The following is a 16,554-nucleotide window of genomic DNA, read 5'->3' on the forward strand; positions in this document are numbered from 1 at the left end:
TTTTTACTATTCGAACGAAATATCACTTTCAAATTTGCGAAATAAGTTACACACATTGTATGTGACACAATCAAGTGAAGTAAGCAGAAATACAGTTGCACAACTTGGTTTTAATTGGAATAGACTAGGAATAAACTCCTAGCACTGCTTTTGTTTATAATCATAGAATGCATAGAATGGTATACCACGTTATAAACTTTTTTGACAATACATTAAGAGCAAGGAAAAATGCATTTTAAATGATTACGATATGAACAAAATTTGTAAATTCAAATGGGAAATGCTTTAAAACTTTACAATCATGTTTCTATTGTTTCACTGTCTTCGGTGCTAAATTTTACAAAGAAACTCATATATTACATATATAAATAATTTCATTAAAGTAAGTTCATTTGATTAAAAGAAAAATAAATAATTATACATAAATTTGGCGTATAAAACTTACAAAGTATGTTTGACAATCTTGTCGCGTTATGATGCAATTAATACCTTTATTTCTTGTAAAAGAAAGCGTCAACAAAAATATTGCACAAACGTCTAAGTTGTAAATTAAATTAAGCGATGAATTGTAATCAAATTATAGTAAAAAAGAACTCGCGTTTAACTTGCGAGAAATAAGATGGCGGTAATTGGACACGAAAATGCATTCGAGTTACCATCCTTTGTGTAAAGTATATATACCCGGACCGATGTGGATCGGCCAGTTTCAGACTTTTGTCTGTGGCGCGAGGCAGTGGGGTTGTTGGAATAGAAGATTACTTGGGAGAAGTTTGTTCTCGCGAATGAGTTGTTCAAGGTAGTGGTGGCGTGCGCGAGCACCCGCCGTACATCCAGGAAGTTGCGATAGAACCCTGGCCGCAAAGGTTATTTACGATCTCTGGGCCGAGTCTAGGCGTGTAAACGTTTTGCAAGGTTTAACCGGGGGAATATCGGTGGCGCGTAGCGTTGCCAGAGCACACGGCGCGAGATCTTAAACGGTAAACAGGAGAAACGGTGGTGTGTTTTTCATGGCGATCAGTTCATCAGGAAAGTGTCGTACTCTACTACCGATGTACAAGATACGACAAAGGTGAAGGTGGTACTTGCCGGACCTGACCTGCCCGAGAGAAACATCACGGAACGTAGCTTCTCGTACACACATATACACACACACAGTGCGTCACCGCCCATATGTGATGTGTTTCGTGCGTGCGAGCGAATGAGTAATCATGTACTGTCAGGACAAGGGCTCGACCGCCTCGAAGAGCAAAGAGGGTAAGTTGACACCCGCGCGAGGTCCGGCTACCAGAAGTAATTCTCTCGGCTCCTCCCCTCCCCTTCCCTCCTTCTTTTCCATTTTTCCGCAACCTTAGATTGTGTCCTCGCTGCTGTATCTCTTTTCATTTTTACTCTCTCTACATATATTTGTTCGTGGATTTTGGTCCCCTGCATTGCACATGTGGACTCGGTAAAACACGGATCAAGTAGGTTGGACAGTGTCAAAAGTTCCTCGATTGTGGGGGTGGACGTTAGTCTGACGAAGAGAGACAAAGTGACAGGCCCATGAGAGTGCGGCAAAGAGGGAGGCGAGGAGAGTGTGTCGTTTACAAACCAAAAGGGTGGGGGACGGACAGTATGTATTTCGAAGAGAAAAACGGATCGTGTACATTCTTGGCGAAACTTTTTATTGAACTTCGGCCGCGTAGACGAGTTTATCAGACGTGAGATTGCATTGAAGTTGTGCATCGTCACCTCCAGTGCGAATATTATTGTGTTTCTTGTTGCCGCGAAAACGTCACTGGTAGAACGCGACAGATGCGTGAATGGAGAAAAGTGCTTTTGTGTACGGGAAAGCATGCGGAACACCGTGAAACGAGATGTGGAGTCAGTAGCCACTCTGAAAATTATCAACGTAATTTATCTATCGTTATTTGACACATATGACTAAACTTTGTTAGTTCAATGACCTATAGTAATAACACATGTATATATATACATACATGCATATACATACCATATAAAATGCATATACATATATGCTTATGTGCATTTTTATGTTACACGCAAGTATAAACATACACAATAATATATGTGTATACATATTCCTGTCAAGCTCCTAATTGCTTGTTACTTTTTAATAATGGATTTTATAATCGTATAGCGAACGAGTACAGTAGCTGTTACATAAATGTAGACTACAGGTTTCCAAAAGATCGTACTAGAACAACGAATGTGTGCATTGCACATTTTAAAAGTTTATTTACATTATTTTCAGTATTTGCTTGCAGTAATTTGTAGCTTTGTAATGATGATAGAATAATTTTGACAATTAATTGAACATGTGTTCCTATTGTCTTCTTCAAATTGAGCATATGTATTCGTATAGTACATAAAGTAAGGGAGAATGTCATTTGCATTTGAGCAAACAATTATATGCTTTTTTGCTCTACTGGCTCATTGTTTTAACAAATACATTGTTATAAACATTATCTTCCCTTCATTTAAAGAAAGAAAAGTATTATCTGTGTATGTGAGATAGAGTATCGTGTTCTTATTTCTAGAAGTATTCATTGATAGTGAAGTGTTATATGCGATTCACTTTATCCAAGGCAAATATATCTTACGTACATCCCTGCTACCATTAATCATAAGATCGTGGAACATTGGCATTGCACATTGCACGATGTCAGAATACATATATATGTATTAGTTCACTGTGTTTGAATTATTCTGAGTTTCTTGGCTACACATTATAGTATATGAATATCTGAATTTATGTATCTTTATTTTGATTTACAGTTGCTAAAGATTGCGCTTATTATGCACAGGGTCTGTGACAATGCGGGAGAAGAAGGGTGGTGCTCTTAGCAGAGTACAAAAGCTGAAAAAACGACTTAGCCACAGTTTTGGCAGACTTTGTAAGTATAATTAAATTTATTTAGAATTTGAAACAATTTTTAGTTGTCGATATTTTTCTAAAAATTATTTTACGTTTTTTATTTAAGTTTAATATTTCAGTATAACTGTATTACTTAATCTAGTTACAATACTTTATCATTGCATAACATATATTATAAAAGTATTAATGCTCACATGGTAATAATTATCTGGTGTTTATCGTTGTATATTATTTTAAAATCGATTTTAATTAAACAATTTTATAATATTGGTGTATAGATAAATTATTAATTTCTTAATACAACTACTGATATATAATTGTAAGAATTCATTTATCTAATGTGAGTTTATCAATACTATTGTTTTATTCACATTAGCAATATCAAAAGAAGAGGCTGATGATGCTGCAAACAGGGGTCAACTGCCATATAATGGCTATTCCGAGGAGTTCCTAGACCGTTTGGAACCAAACGGTAATATACCTGCAGATAAGGATCGCCGTTATGGTGAGTGCAAAATTATTAATTCGTTATAAAAAATATATTAACAAGACAAATGTTCTCAAATATCTCAGTAATGTACTTTCAAATGTTCGAAAGACCATATTAAAGTTTGCCTTAAGATAAGTATGAAACGTAGTTTCATTTATCAAAGTAAATAACTTGTTGTAGTACACATGAACACTTATCAGAAAGCTAAGTATTTTATTTTTTTGCTAGAGATAACAAATTGTATGAATGACTGTCATAAAATGTATTATTTGCATTGGCCTGTGATAACTGTGCCAATGGTTCTTTGCTTTAATAATTAATAGCAGTCAGATATGAATTTTGATTGATTTAATATAATATTATATTGCTCAGTGAAGGTGCATTATACATACAGTTGTCCTTTGAACAACGTGAGGGATAAATTCCTTAACTAACCATGTAGCTGAAAATTTGTGTAAAACTTTTTACACACACACACACACACACACACACACACACCCCAACTAACTACAATGGATAACTACTCTAGAATTTTATTTTCTAACACATACTATGTATTTATGTCTTATTTTTACAATTAAATAAATTTAAAAAATTAATTAAAAATTGGATTTTATTAACAAGAGCATAAGGAAAATAGAAAAATACCTTTATTTTTACAAGTTAATTACACTATATTCTTATACATATTAATTGCACTTTTCATTACATAATCATCACTATAAAGTAGAAGGGCAAATACATTTGGTGCATTCTTACAAATATACATTATTATATTTGTTTTTTCATTTCACTGAAAATATTTCTATAAGGTGTTAATCCTTCTCCTACTGTTTGTTTTAATTTTAGTACCTGCATCATAAAAAAATCTATTTTGTAGAAAAAGTCAAAAGCAGTTTTGAATAACCGAAATCCTTCTACCAAATTATCTAATGTTATAAAGTAATTATACTGTTAATTCTTCTGCCCTAAAACCTACTAATTCTGCAACATCTTCAAAGTTCATATCCTGGAACCTTTCACCTCCTACTATTTTTGTCATGTGTATAATTAGTCTATAATGTTTCCAATTGGCCCCGTTGTAGATGTACAGTTATACAGGGTACTTTTTTCAATAACTAATCACTCAATTTCTTCCAGTAAGAATTTATAGTTGCAGGTTTGATAGCTTTTACAGTTTCATTTATAATAACTATTGCATTTTTTATATTATACTTTTATATTTCTAAACTTGCATGACATTTTCAGTATTGATTTTGTTGTTTATAGACTTGATAATCCAATCCATAAAACTAAGTATAATGAGTATAATGTTAAGTATAATGAGCTTTAAAAGTCCTTATGATATCCTGGTCTAGAGGTTGAAGTAGGGATGTTGTACTGAATGGTAGATATAGCACTTTAATATCTTCTACATTGAGTTCATAGGATGCTGGGTGACCAAGAGCATTGTTTAATATTAAAGGGCTTTAAATAGTAATACTGGTAATTTATGTTTATTTTTTTCCTTCAATGCTTTAGGATTTTCTGATTTATAAATATGGCCAGTTTTGATCATGAACCTGACTGCATTTGCACAAAATAAGTATTAATTTAGTTTTTTCTGCTTTAAAACCTAGTGCCTGCATGTCTTGTTTACTTATAAATGTTCATTGCAGCATCTTTTTCCTAAGAAAGACTGTTTTTTCTGCATTAAAAACATTTGGAAATTGATTAGATGCCTCTTGGTTGGCCAAAGCTGCTTCTCCAACTACTTTTACATTTTTTAAACCAAACCTTTTTCTCAAATTATTAAACCATCCTGTGCTGGTGTTAAATTCTTTTCTTCTGACTTCCAGCATCATTAGTGACACTTGGTTTACCAGTCATAATGTTACGTGTAGAAATTTATGGCACAGAAAATACACAATACTATTATAAAATATGAAATTATGTTACATACAACATGTATTCTCACTGTTGAAGAATTATCAAAATTGAATACTTTGTGTCCGCAATAATATTGAAAAATATATGACGATCAACCATTGTGGGAGTAGTCGATCATCATTTAAAACTATTATGATTGTATCGCGATGATTTGAGATCGCCATTTCGCAACTGCGGCGGTGGCGGTGGTGGCGGCGGCGGCGACTTTAAAGGCCGCGAAAAAGCGCGTCGAACCAAATTGGTGTTGTTGAAAACCGCGTTGTTCGAGGATCAGCTGTACTAATATGTTATGTAATGATAAAATATTGAGAAATTATGATTCTACGTGGATTCCTATTGCTGTTATTTTAAAGAAAGTTTTAAGGACGAAATTGGATGTCATAGAATGGACAGGTATGGGCGACCATGAGAGAGTGCATCGGCAGCTTTCCGTTTCTAGTGATTCCAAGCTTCTTGACGAGGATATACGTGAAGAAGCAAGAGTTATCATGCGACCTCGGCGTCCACCACGACCCAAGTCAGAGGTTTTCCTTGGGCCAGATCCACCTCCTAGAAGAACCAAAAGATTTTCAGCATTTGGGGTAATGCTATGTTCATGTGTATTTATTCTGTCTATGTTCATTAAAAATTTATACGTGTAAAAATATTTATGTTTTTACTTACAGGGAGATTCTCCTTTTGGTAAATCTGAAGCTTATATAAAACTGGAACAATTAGGGGAAGGTTCATATGCCACAGTGTTCAAAGGCTATAGTCACCTTACAAATCAAGTGGTGGCACTTAAAGAAATTAGACTGCAGGAGGAAGAAGGTGCTCCATTTACTGCCATTCGCGAGGCAAGCCTTCTTAAAGAATTGAAGCATAGCAATATTGTAACCTTGCACGATATAATTCATACGCGCGAGACTCTTACTTTTGTTTTTGAATACGTTCATACTGATTTATCTCAATATATGGAGAGGTATGGAAGTGGCAATGGTGGCTTGGATCCACGAAATGTTAAATTGTTTTTATTCCAACTATTAAGAGGATTAGCATATTGTCATCGAAGGTAAAAACATACACATAAATTTAAAACACTTAATTTAATATTATACATAAATAATTTTACTATATTTTAATTTAGGAGAGTATTACATAGAGATGTGAAACCACAAAATTTATTAATCAGTGAAATAGGAGAACTCAAGTTAGCAGATTTTGGTCTAGCAAGAGCTAAATCTGTACCATCACATACATATTCACACGAAGTTGTGACTCTATGGTACAGGCCACCTGATGTTCTTTTGGGATCCACAGAGTATTCTACCTCGCTTGACATGTGGGGAGTAGGTTGCATATTTATGGAGATGTTGACTGGTGAACCAACATTCCCAGGTGTACGCTGTACGTACGACCAACTTGATAAAATATTCAAAGTATTGGGTACTCCTACCGAAGACACTTGGCCTGGTGTGACACACCTGCCAGGATATAAACCACATAGACTGGGATTCTATCCTCCACGAAAATTGGGTCTTTCATTTCCTAGACTCTATGATATTGCCGAAGGTGATAGTATGGCATCGTCGCTTCTACAACTAAATCCTGATCAACGGATAGGAGCTGAAGAAGCATTAAGGCATCCATATTTTGCCTCTCTTCCTAGAAAACTATACGAGTTGCCTGACGGTGAGTTTAAATTAAGTTTAACTATTTAAAAAAAGGTATATTTTATTCGAACTATAATTTACTATTTATTGATTTTTTGTTTGTTTGCAGAAGTATCGATATTTAGTGTTGAAGGTTGTCATTTATATACAAATTCGAGGCACGGGTGTGCAGATTCGCGTCATACAGCTCTTAAGACTTGAGGTTAAAAGTGAACATAAAAGAAGTAAATAATAAGTAATTCCCAAATTCACATGTTCAGTGAAACGTTCATTTTCATACAATTCAGATTCACACAGGCAACATGCCTTGACTCATTTAAACATCATTTCCACGCGCGTCGGTCGCTCTTTCTCAGGGCTGTTCCACAAATTCCAATCATCATTCACACAACACTCACAAGCACACGCGTACATAATTACGACCTTTCGTTCTTGTTTTCGTGTTTCTTTCTTTTAAAGACTATTACACGTATCAAGTGAATTAACGAAGATAAATTATAACTGGCAAAGAAAATACGAAAGTAAGCTATCTGTGGCTAAATGAAGTAAAACGATTTTATGAGATTTGCACGCTCGATTTAGAAAGCAAAAGCACGCACGACCCATCCTCGCACTTCGTCCAAATACTAGATTTAGATTGATACCAATCAAAAAAAAAGTACTATACCGCCTTGCGTCTCTCGATCCCAGCCTGAGTCAAATTTGGAGTTGGCGGTTGCTGGTTAGAGAAAATATAATGAAATAAATATAACTTGGAAAAATTCTGGAAGACCTGTAATACTTTATATAAATTTTATGCTGTTTTTTGAGTCTACCGTTGGTTGCTGAGACAATTGAATATATTGGTATATAACGAAAAATCATTGTTCGAATTAAACTAGTTGTTAATTATATGAACGTGATGATAGGAAATAAATAGAAAACTAAGAAAATAGGATATCAGTATGGATCAAGTGTCGTAGCTACCAACATCGCGAAATATGGCAAGACTTACGAAAAACTTATCGCTGATAGTATCGACGGTAGTGATCTAGTTGTAAGAATTAATATTAGCATACTAGCGTCGATCAAAGTTTGTATCGACATTACAAAGTAGTATCTATCAATGATAGTAAATCAAGAACGAAGTAATAATTTTAGACTTAACCGAACCCAATTTGTTCAATCGCTCATATACTATAAAACAGCCAATGGTGCTTGAACGAATTGTAGGAGAAAAATATTAATGATTTTGTATTAGTTATTTAGAAAAGATTGTTTGGCGAAGTTTGTTTTTGAATGGTTTTACGAAACCATGTATCTAAATGAACCAACTTTAATACTGTTGCAATAGTAGTATAGGATAAGATAAAATGGTGTTACAGTCCTTCCGAGTTTTGTCTAAGCTACGATGATTACTACGGTAATATTACTCCTTTAGTAGTTACATTTATACCGATTTTTCAACACACTTATAAAAATATCAACGAGGCGAAAGCAAAAAAAAAATGAAAAAATATTTCGAAAAAATTTGAGACATGTTATTACTACTATTATTACTTATTACAATTATTATTTGACAAAAGACGCGCAGAAAGTAGATTGTACATAGAACAACAGGTTCGTATTATTGATGACGCTGAGATAGCTGAGCTGAGACTAATAAATGTGACTTTGTAATAAATTAAAGTGTAGTTCGGTACACTCTAGACCCTACTCTTTGTTAGGTTTTCCATGTGCAACAAGCTACAGAATTGTTTAGATTTTTAAATGTAACATAATACAAAACCACTTGTATTTGTAATACTTATTCTGCTTAAGTATTGATTTTATACACGTTTATTTCCTTATAATTATATTTTATTTGTAATTTTTCTAAGAAATTATTGATATTCAAATTGCTTCAAACTTGTACTGAGAAAGATAAAGAACTATGTTTTTGAAGTACTTGTGTATGTTTAAACATTCATTCCTTATATGTTATTTGATATAATATATGGATAAGATTCTTATGATAATTATAAAATATTTTACGATACTGTGGCGTACAGTATGATCATTTGAAAAATCTACAAAAATTAAATTTTTATCAAACAATAGATTTTTTATTATTGTTCATAAAATTATTTATTTTTCAGATAATTAATAGTATTCGTTATTTATATAAATTTATTTTATCTTCGTTTTGAAAAAATAGTAATATAGTATCAGTTATGTATAAATTTCTAACCAATTGATGGGATCGTAGTTACTAAATAACTGAAAGGCGCTAGTCTACTGACATCGTGGGGGGTAACATGGCTTTGTTGTCGTCGTAAATGATGTGCTGTGTCGCGTAGAGCCAAGTGATTTCTATTAATATACTTAATTGAATTAATGAAAGCATGGCACGCGCTTGAGTGGGTTACTATTTTATTCATTAGCCTAGATGGATATGTCATTCTTGGTTAACGTTCAAACAAAGTGAAAGCTATGGCTGGGGCTGTACAAGAGGTTAGAGATCCTCTGTCAACAGACAGTAAAGGTAATGGTAATTTTTCTTTTTGATAGTTACTTTTATTAAAAGAATTTAGTATTTTCCATTTTAAAAATAATATCTATTTACAATGTAAAACAAAAATATTGAAATAAGAAGCCCTTTTAACGAATGTAAATTGTGTCATCGATACTTACTCGTAAAATATATACACGTCATCGGTAGTTGAGAGATATTGTCTAATAATTACTGATAATATGGTATTTTTCTTAAAGAGATCTTATAATATGGGATGTTTTTATCTATTCTTTTAGGATATGCTGCTATGAAAACATCTATATCGTATGAAGAGATTGCTACCAAGCTTCTAAATGAAAAACTTTTATTAACAGCTTTGGAATTACATGCAGAATTATGCGAAGCTGGAAAAGAATTACCTACTTTAAAGGATTTTTTTTCAAATCCAAGTCATTTTGAAAGTCAAAATATCAAGCCAGAACCATATACTTCGATGCGTATGTAGAATATTCTGAGAATAATTAATCTTTTACATAATTGATTAATTACAAAATAATTGAAAAATTATTGTTATTCTAATACAAATGTAATATAGATAAAAAATTTGAGTGTTGTTATTAAATTTTATAATTTTACTTACATTATTCATTATTACATTAACTCATTTATTTTGCTAGTGTTATTACAATGAAATAAACAAATTTTGAAATTGTCAATTTGTAAAAAGTTGTGTCATCTATACAAACTTCCTAAAATTAAAATATTAATAATTTATTTCTTGTTATAAATTTGTTTTACATTTATTTATGCATATTTGTTTTTGTGACATTTTATTCATAGGAATATTATACAAAGCAATATAATATTTCTGTTTTAATTTAATAGCTAGGTCATCTAGTCAAGCTACACTAGATTCACTTGACATGACAAGATACTCTGAAGATGGTGCAGGTGTTGATGAGAAAGTAGCAATCTTGGAATTTGAATTGAGGAAGGCCAGAGAAAGTATTTCTGCTCTTCGTGCAAATCTTACAGTAGTAACAGGTTTTTTTCTTTCTTACTATGTGAATTGTATGTCTAAAATTACATTTTAAGTTTATATTTTTAATGTTTTAGAGTCTGAAGGAACTATGCCCGATAAGTGTTCCGATAAACATTTAATTAGTGAACTACCCATAAAACCTCATGAACAAAGAGCTTTAAATTTCCTTGTTAATGAATATTTGTTAGCACGTTCCTACAAATTAACATCAATCACCTTCAGTGATGAAAATGACAATCAAGATTTTGAAGATTGGCAAGATGTGGGATTGAACATTCCAAAACCTGCAGAATTATTACAAATTTATAGAGAATACATGAGAGCAAATGGATATGATAAATCCCCTTCTGCAAGTGTTAGTGTACAGACGGATTTCTGTGTAGAAGAATCTGAAACAGAAAAGGCTGAATTTAAACAAATGGTTTGTTAAAATTATTTAGTTTTAAAATGTTACAATACTTCTTATGGTAGACTAATACTTATTTAAAAAGTGTATTATGTATAGGTAAAAGAAATAGAGGATCTGAAACAACAAATTGCGCTGTTAGAGCAAGAAAAGATGAACTTACAACAAATTATTGCTACTACAAATGAAAATTTATTGCAAAACCCGGTTAAGGTATAAACTGCATATACGTATGAAAAATAGCCAAAAAGAAGAAAAAATGTGTATATTGCTTCCTAGGTTTTTGTAGTTGACATATTCTTTCTATAGCAAGGTAGTAGCGGAACAATACAAACAATAAATTCAAGTTCTACAACTCCGGATAAGTTTGAACTTCTTGAAACGCCGCCTCGCGATACATCTACCGCTACTCAAGAAGCAGAAGAAGATGATAGTGTGTCTGTTGTCGTCAGTCTTGGCGAAACTGATCCTGGTGATAAAGAATGGACGAGAATTCAATTACCTAGAGTGGACGTTACGGAAGGATCGTCTATTCTTCCAAATCCACCATCTAGGTATTGTATCTTTACTAATAATTGCATATGAATATAAAAGTATAAAAGTATAAAAGTAATTTTAAATATTTTACTTATAGACATTTACCGCTGAAATTTAAGGTGGAGGTGATAGCTCATTGTTTAGTCAATATTCCAAGTTCTGTAGTTTCTACAGCGGAAGATCCTTTAAAACATGGAGTTACACGCGATACTCTTGTTCAAATTTTAGCACAAACTTTACCTCGTATTGTACCGAATGTCATACTCAATAAACGCGAAGAAGTAATACCATTAATATTAAGTGTGATTCGACTTCATACTGAATCTGCAGAAAGAGAAAAATTACTCCAACTTTTATTCAATCTTAAGAAGAGACCACAGGAGGATGAAAGACAATTAATATTAGCTGGTTAATGCACATTATTATAAATTATATGTAGTTGTAAATAACATATAAAGATTATTTTACTTACATATGTGTTTTGCTATTAGGTTTAGTTGCAATGGCAAAACTTGAAGATGAGCCAATGGAAGGTGAAGAAATATTGACTATTTGTTGGGAACAAAGTCAGCATAAATATCCTGAGAAAAGGTTGTTAGCTGTCGAATGTTGCTCCGTATTGGCTCCATATATGTCGGTTGGCATAAGAAACTCTTTAATGCTCTCTATGTTACAACAAATGTTACTCGAAGATAAAGACCCTTCAGTCAGAGCTTGTGTAGTTAGAAGTCTTGCATTGCTTATAGCTTTAATGGATGATCCTGACAAGTATTTTCAGGTATTATATAAAACAAAGTTATTTAATATTTAACGAAGTTATTTCGATATATTACATGACTGATATTTATTTTCACAGTGTGAAGAATTAGCGTTAACAGCACTTCATGATACGTCGCCTATAGTTGTAGATGTCACATCTTCTTTACTTTTACCAATCTTAGCTCAATGGGCGTTGTCTCTAAAGAGATTGCAAACGCATCTATTACCGCGCATAATATCTAAAGTGAAAAATCATTTAAAGTCTGGACATTCACAGCATTCTCCTAGTAAAGATCACATCGATGAAGGAAGAACCGTGTCATCAATTGGAGTATTGCAGTATTTGCTTCCGCATATGATTGTATGCGTAGCGGATACTGATACAGTTAGAACGTATATCGAACATGGAATGTCATCTGATTTAGGTGAGTGTAATATAAATTTTAGCGTAAAATATTTTTAAATAATTATTGAATTTATTTTAAATCATACATGCTTTATCATGCAGCCGATGTGTTTCTGAACTTGTGTCATTCCAATATTGTTAATCCAAAAGTGTTTTACGACGGAGATGTGGATGTAGGAGCTCTTCTAAACACATTTTTTGCCAATACATGGGAAAATGATTCATGGCCAGAATTAGAGTGGTTTACAAATACATTGTATGTTTTGTTAAGTCGTGTCTTTAATTTATATTTTCATATGTTAATAATTAATATATTTCAGGGTAACAGAAATTTTAGAAATGGTAAAATCTATAGAAATTGCACAAGAAACCATTTTACATGCTCTCTTAACGTACATTCATTATTTATGTTTGGGCTTTGGACGATATATTACACAAACACGGGTAATTTTGATATCTTGATAATTATAAAATCCTACACCACAATTATATTCAATAATATTCCATGTTTTAGATTCAACCAATATTTGCATCTGATGTAGCTGAACTTGAGCAGCAGTTGACGATACTATCGGCAGATAAAAAAAATATGAGTCTGACATTGATACCGACATACTTAATTTTATTATCCACTTTAAATGGTTCAGAAGTTTCTAAGACGTTGAAGCAATTCCTTGTTGCTTTATCTATGAGCGGTACCAGTATTACTAGTTTACAAATCGCAATAATTATGCTATGTGCTGAAGAGCATATGCAAGAATACGTCCTTAGTGGTTTATGGGATGGTTAGTCTTATTGATACGTTGAATAGAGTTTATTATCTCTTTATTTAAAGTTTATTAATTAAATTATATCATCTTCCTCTTTTTCTATAGGAGTAGTGCACCAAAGACCTATTGTAAGATGTGCAACTGCAACATTATTTGGTTGCGTAATAGCTCATGTTTCGGACCAATTAGCAAGCGCTAAGGTGGTTCCAGCAATCATAACGCTTGCTAATGATCCTGATATGTAAGATATATTTATAAGTACCCTATTTATTTTGAATTATTGTGTTGTGATCTATAAAATCGGCAAATTCAATAATTAGTGCTGAAGTAATAATATAGTCAACATAATTAACAGTGATAGTACATTATTTTTAGAACTGTTCGATCAGCTGCAATTCCTTCACTTGGTCGTTTAATTACGGAGTGTAAAGTGAGAGAGATGCGGGATAAAGCACGTTTAACTTTAGAAACTATTGCTAAAGAACCTCAGGGTGTTCCATCAACTTTAGCACTTCCATTGGTTTCAACATTAGCATTTATTGCTCCAAATTGTCCCCAAAATTACATCGAAGATGGTAAGAGATCGTTATATTTCGTATTTTTGATTTTTTGTTATATAAAATTAAAGATATTAATTTTTTATTTTACAGTTATAGCTACACAGTTAACTGGAATAACTTCATCATCATTACAACAAAGTCGAAAAATTGATCTTGTCAGTGCTTTAGTTGAAGCATATTCTGTCTTGGTTTATTGTCCGCTTAGTAATCAGTGTGTTTCTAGTGTCTTATTGCCAGGTTTAAAACACCTTGAGCAATTAGTTAATCAACAATTACCTCAACAAAAAGAAGCAGTACGATCACTTTTAAGAGAAGCTGAATCTCGACAGGATCTTTCAAAACCAATGGAAAGGTATATACATAAATACTATTTTATGTTCTTTTATTTTGCAAATAATTTACAAGTATTGCTTCTCGGTATTTTTTAGGTCATTATCAATGAGTTCTGGTCTTTCATTATCAATGGCCACTGTAAATGTAGGACAAGGTGTAGAAGATATGAGACAAAGAGTGAGCAAGATATTCCAACAGAAAACTAGTTCACCAAGTATGTCAAGTATTTTCCGCAAAAAATAAAACAAATTATTTTTTTTTCAGTGGTATTTATAGGTTGATGTTTCTCATTATATTTTACGAAAATTTTTTTACTTCTATCTCTCTAACACTCTGGCATCTAACAATTTTTGTACTTATGAATTTAACGATACAAGGTAATGCACAAAACTTATACGAATCAGAATATAATATTAAATAAAAATTATTTGTTACGATTAAAATATAAGTTTAAAGATAAAACTTATTTTAAGATTAGTAATGAACATCGCTATAGAATGGTGTGCCTTTCAAGATACAATTTGAAATCAGAAGATTTACAAAATTGAATTTTGTTGAGAATTAGAATTTAAAGAAAATAAGATAAAAGTCGATAAAAAAACTAATTTCAACTTTCACATGCACAAATAAATATAATCTGAATACTGACATATTTAAAACACGCTTTCTACAATTACTTATTTAAAAAATATATTATTAAATGAAATATTAAAGCTTGTTATTTATACTATATAAAGTACAGTAAATTTATTAAAAGAAATCTCAAACTACTATTCTGTAGATATTTTATGTATTATATAATGTCCTTGTGCTTTTACAAAAAGTTTAAAGTATATCCTGCCATAATGTGACAAGAATTTAAATAATTAATATTTACTATATTTTAACTCGAATTAAATTATTTGATAGACAAATTAGTTATTCAACGAATTGGTTGTGATTATCAAGCATTAATGTTTTTAAGATAATTTCATTTTTGTATACTTCTCGACATTTGGAGAAAAATAGTTTTTATTTTTATCTATGATTTTGTGTGACACCATAAATCTGTTATATTCAACATATGTATATTTGTACTTAAATTGATTTTAATGTATGTATATACATCGCTACTATTACTTTTGCTCTATACAAATGAAAAGAAATAATCAAATTTATTTGGAATAGTTCATATCTTGTAAGAATATTTTATTGTATCTATATATATATATTTCCCGTATATACATATATATTGATATACAATACATGTATAAAATGTATTTAATATATGCGTATATACAATGATTAATAGTTTATCATAATATCATGACCAATGTATCATTATTTTACATACATATACATGTATATGCATGTATACATGTGTATGTATTTATGTTTATTAAATATTAAATACTGTAGTATGTATTATTACTGTGCAACAAATAAATTTTATAATATATTTATTCTAAATGCAGATTCAAGTCCTAAATATACTTGGTTTCCTTAGACATATGAGAAACTCGAATAAATTCGCAATTGGGTTAGCAAATGACAAATGCCACTTAATTATAACACATGTATTGTTCAATAGCTTTCAAACTCTTCTGAACCCTGAGCAATCTAAAATAATTCTAAAACTAATTACGTTGCATTCGTCCGCCATGACTTTTTAAGTTTAACACGAGGGAACTCATATGCTCACGCCTAAGAAACCTTCTGTGTAGTACTATTTACATGACCGTAAATTTGAATGTGAAACTTTGAAGATGAAAAATTTTACAAGCGCTATTGCAAGTAATAATACGATGTAAGCCTATTCTAAATCAAATATGTACTAAATATGCAGACTTCATTCGTACGAAAAAAAGTTCTTCTAGAAATGAAGAAATATATCTGCGCTACATGAACGCAAGACAACAACTCATTTACTTAAGACAATCCTTAATATACTATACGGCAATCTTTTCGTTCCGTTTTTCTCTTAATCCTCACGAAGACAACTTCTTGCTTCGTCAACGATATAATACTAAAAAATGGCTTTCTATTCGTTGAAACAGTATTAATATCAGCAAGAGTGGAACAAAGTTACACAGGACTGACACAAGTTTGGTTGAGAAGCGGCCTGCTACAAACACGATGGGTCCTGTATCTTCGATGAGCATGGAATGAGTCGATGAAATATTCTCAAATGTTCTTTTTCCTTGTTTCAGAATTTGCAGCAAATATATGAGCATACTCTGCTCGTGCTGACAACGCGGCCAGCACAAATTCTGCATAACACGATATGTGTAAAAAAAAGTAACTCTTAGTTATTGTTGATAGGTAATATTTTTATTTTAA

At 31.9% G+C, this 16,554-nt stretch overlaps 3 protein-coding genes across 11 annotated transcripts in view; 2 read left to right on the plus strand and 1 right to left on the minus strand.

Moving 5' to 3' along the window:
* Nucleotides 1-725: 725 nt before the first annotated feature.
* Eip63e (cyclin dependent kinase Eip63E) lies at nt 726-8,617 on the plus strand. 5 transcript variants are annotated; one of them, XM_076313310.1, is made up of 7 exons: nt 726-1,254; nt 2,779-2,897; nt 3,255-3,383; nt 5,682-5,878; nt 5,963-6,348; nt 6,424-6,968; nt 7,059-8,617. In XM_076313310.1, the coding sequence occupies exons 2-7, from the start codon at nt 2,819-2,821 to the stop codon at nt 7,148-7,150; spliced, it is 1,428 nt and encodes a 475-aa protein (XP_076169425.1). In that variant the 5' UTR covers nt 726-1,254; nt 2,779-2,818; the 3' UTR covers nt 7,151-8,617. The 5 variants fall into 5 exon arrangements, with proteins under 5 accessions (XP_076169425.1, XP_076169422.1, XP_076169421.1 ...); XM_076313307.1 differs by having other exon boundaries at nt 2,808-2,897; XM_076313306.1 differs by lacking the exon at nt 726-1,254 and adding an exon at nt 1,312-1,891 and having other exon boundaries at nt 2,808-2,897.
* Nucleotides 8,618-9,235: 618 nt separating this feature from the next.
* Nucleotides 9,236-14,851, plus strand: LOC143148350 (RAB11-binding protein RELCH homolog). Of its 3 annotated transcripts, XM_076314633.1 has the most exons (17): nt 9,236-9,452; nt 9,719-9,919; nt 10,308-10,466; nt 10,539-10,885; nt 10,970-11,083; nt 11,180-11,424; nt 11,505-11,815; nt 11,899-12,185; nt 12,264-12,591; nt 12,675-12,828; nt 12,893-13,016; nt 13,087-13,357; nt 13,448-13,583; nt 13,718-13,917; nt 13,993-14,254; nt 14,331-14,412; nt 14,500-14,851. In XM_076314633.1, exons 1-17 carry the CDS (start codon nt 9,401-9,403, stop codon nt 14,509-14,511), a joined length of 3,285 nt encoding a protein of 1,094 aa, XP_076170748.1. In that variant the 5' UTR covers nt 9,236-9,400; the 3' UTR covers nt 14,512-14,851. The 3 variants fall into 3 exon arrangements, with proteins under 3 accessions (XP_076170748.1, XP_076170747.1, XP_076170749.1); XM_076314632.1 differs by having other exon boundaries at nt 14,331-14,851; XM_076314634.1 differs by lacking the exon at nt 9,236-9,452 and having other exon boundaries at nt 9,794-9,919; nt 10,312-10,466; nt 14,331-14,850.
* A 612-nt stretch (nt 14,852-15,463) lies between these two features.
* The window catches only part of Lpcat (lysophosphatidylcholine acyltransferase), a 33,024-nt gene continuing 31,933 nt past the window's right edge, over nt 15,464-16,554 (minus strand). The window contains exon 11 of one of the 3 annotated variants that reach the window (XM_076314450.1): nt 15,464-16,484. In XM_076314450.1, the coding sequence (XP_076170565.1) occupies nt 16,399-16,484 (86 nt within the window). In that variant the 3' untranslated portion in view covers nt 15,464-16,398. The remainder of the gene's footprint in view (nt 16,485-16,554) is intronic. The other 2 variants (XM_076314448.1, XM_076314449.1) reach the window with 2 other exon arrangements.

This window comes from Ptiloglossa arizonensis, chromosome 6 (genome assembly GCF_051014685.1).
Source record: "Ptiloglossa arizonensis isolate GNS036 chromosome 6, iyPtiAriz1_principal, whole genome shotgun sequence".
NCBI classification, from domain to species: Eukaryota; Metazoa; Arthropoda; class Insecta; order Hymenoptera; family Colletidae; genus Ptiloglossa; species Ptiloglossa arizonensis.

Bases quoted from the DNA above. Each gene is read 5' to 3' on its own strand.
- LOC143148350 (XM_076314632.1), top strand. From the start codon at position 9,401: ATGGCTGGGGCTGTACAAGAGGTTAGAGATCCTCTGTCAACAGACAGT. The intron at 10,886-10,969 runs GTTTGTTAAAAT...TATTATGTATAG, and splicing joins AGGCTGAATTTAAACAAATG to GTAAAAGAAATAGAGGATCT. The intron at 13,584-13,717 runs GTAAGATATATT...CATTATTTTTAG, and splicing joins CTTGCTAATGATCCTGATAT to AACTGTTCGATCAGCTGCAA.
- Eip63e (XM_076313306.1), top strand. From the start codon at position 1,795: ATGCGTGAATGGAGAAAAGTGCTTTTGTGTACGGGAAAGCATGCGGAA. The intron at 1,892-2,807 runs GTAATTTATCTA...TATTATGCACAG, and splicing joins CCACTCTGAAAATTATCAAC to GGTCTGTGACAATGCGGGAG. The intron at 2,898-3,254 runs GTAAGTATAATT...TATTCACATTAG, and splicing joins CCACAGTTTTGGCAGACTTT to CAATATCAAAAGAAGAGGCT.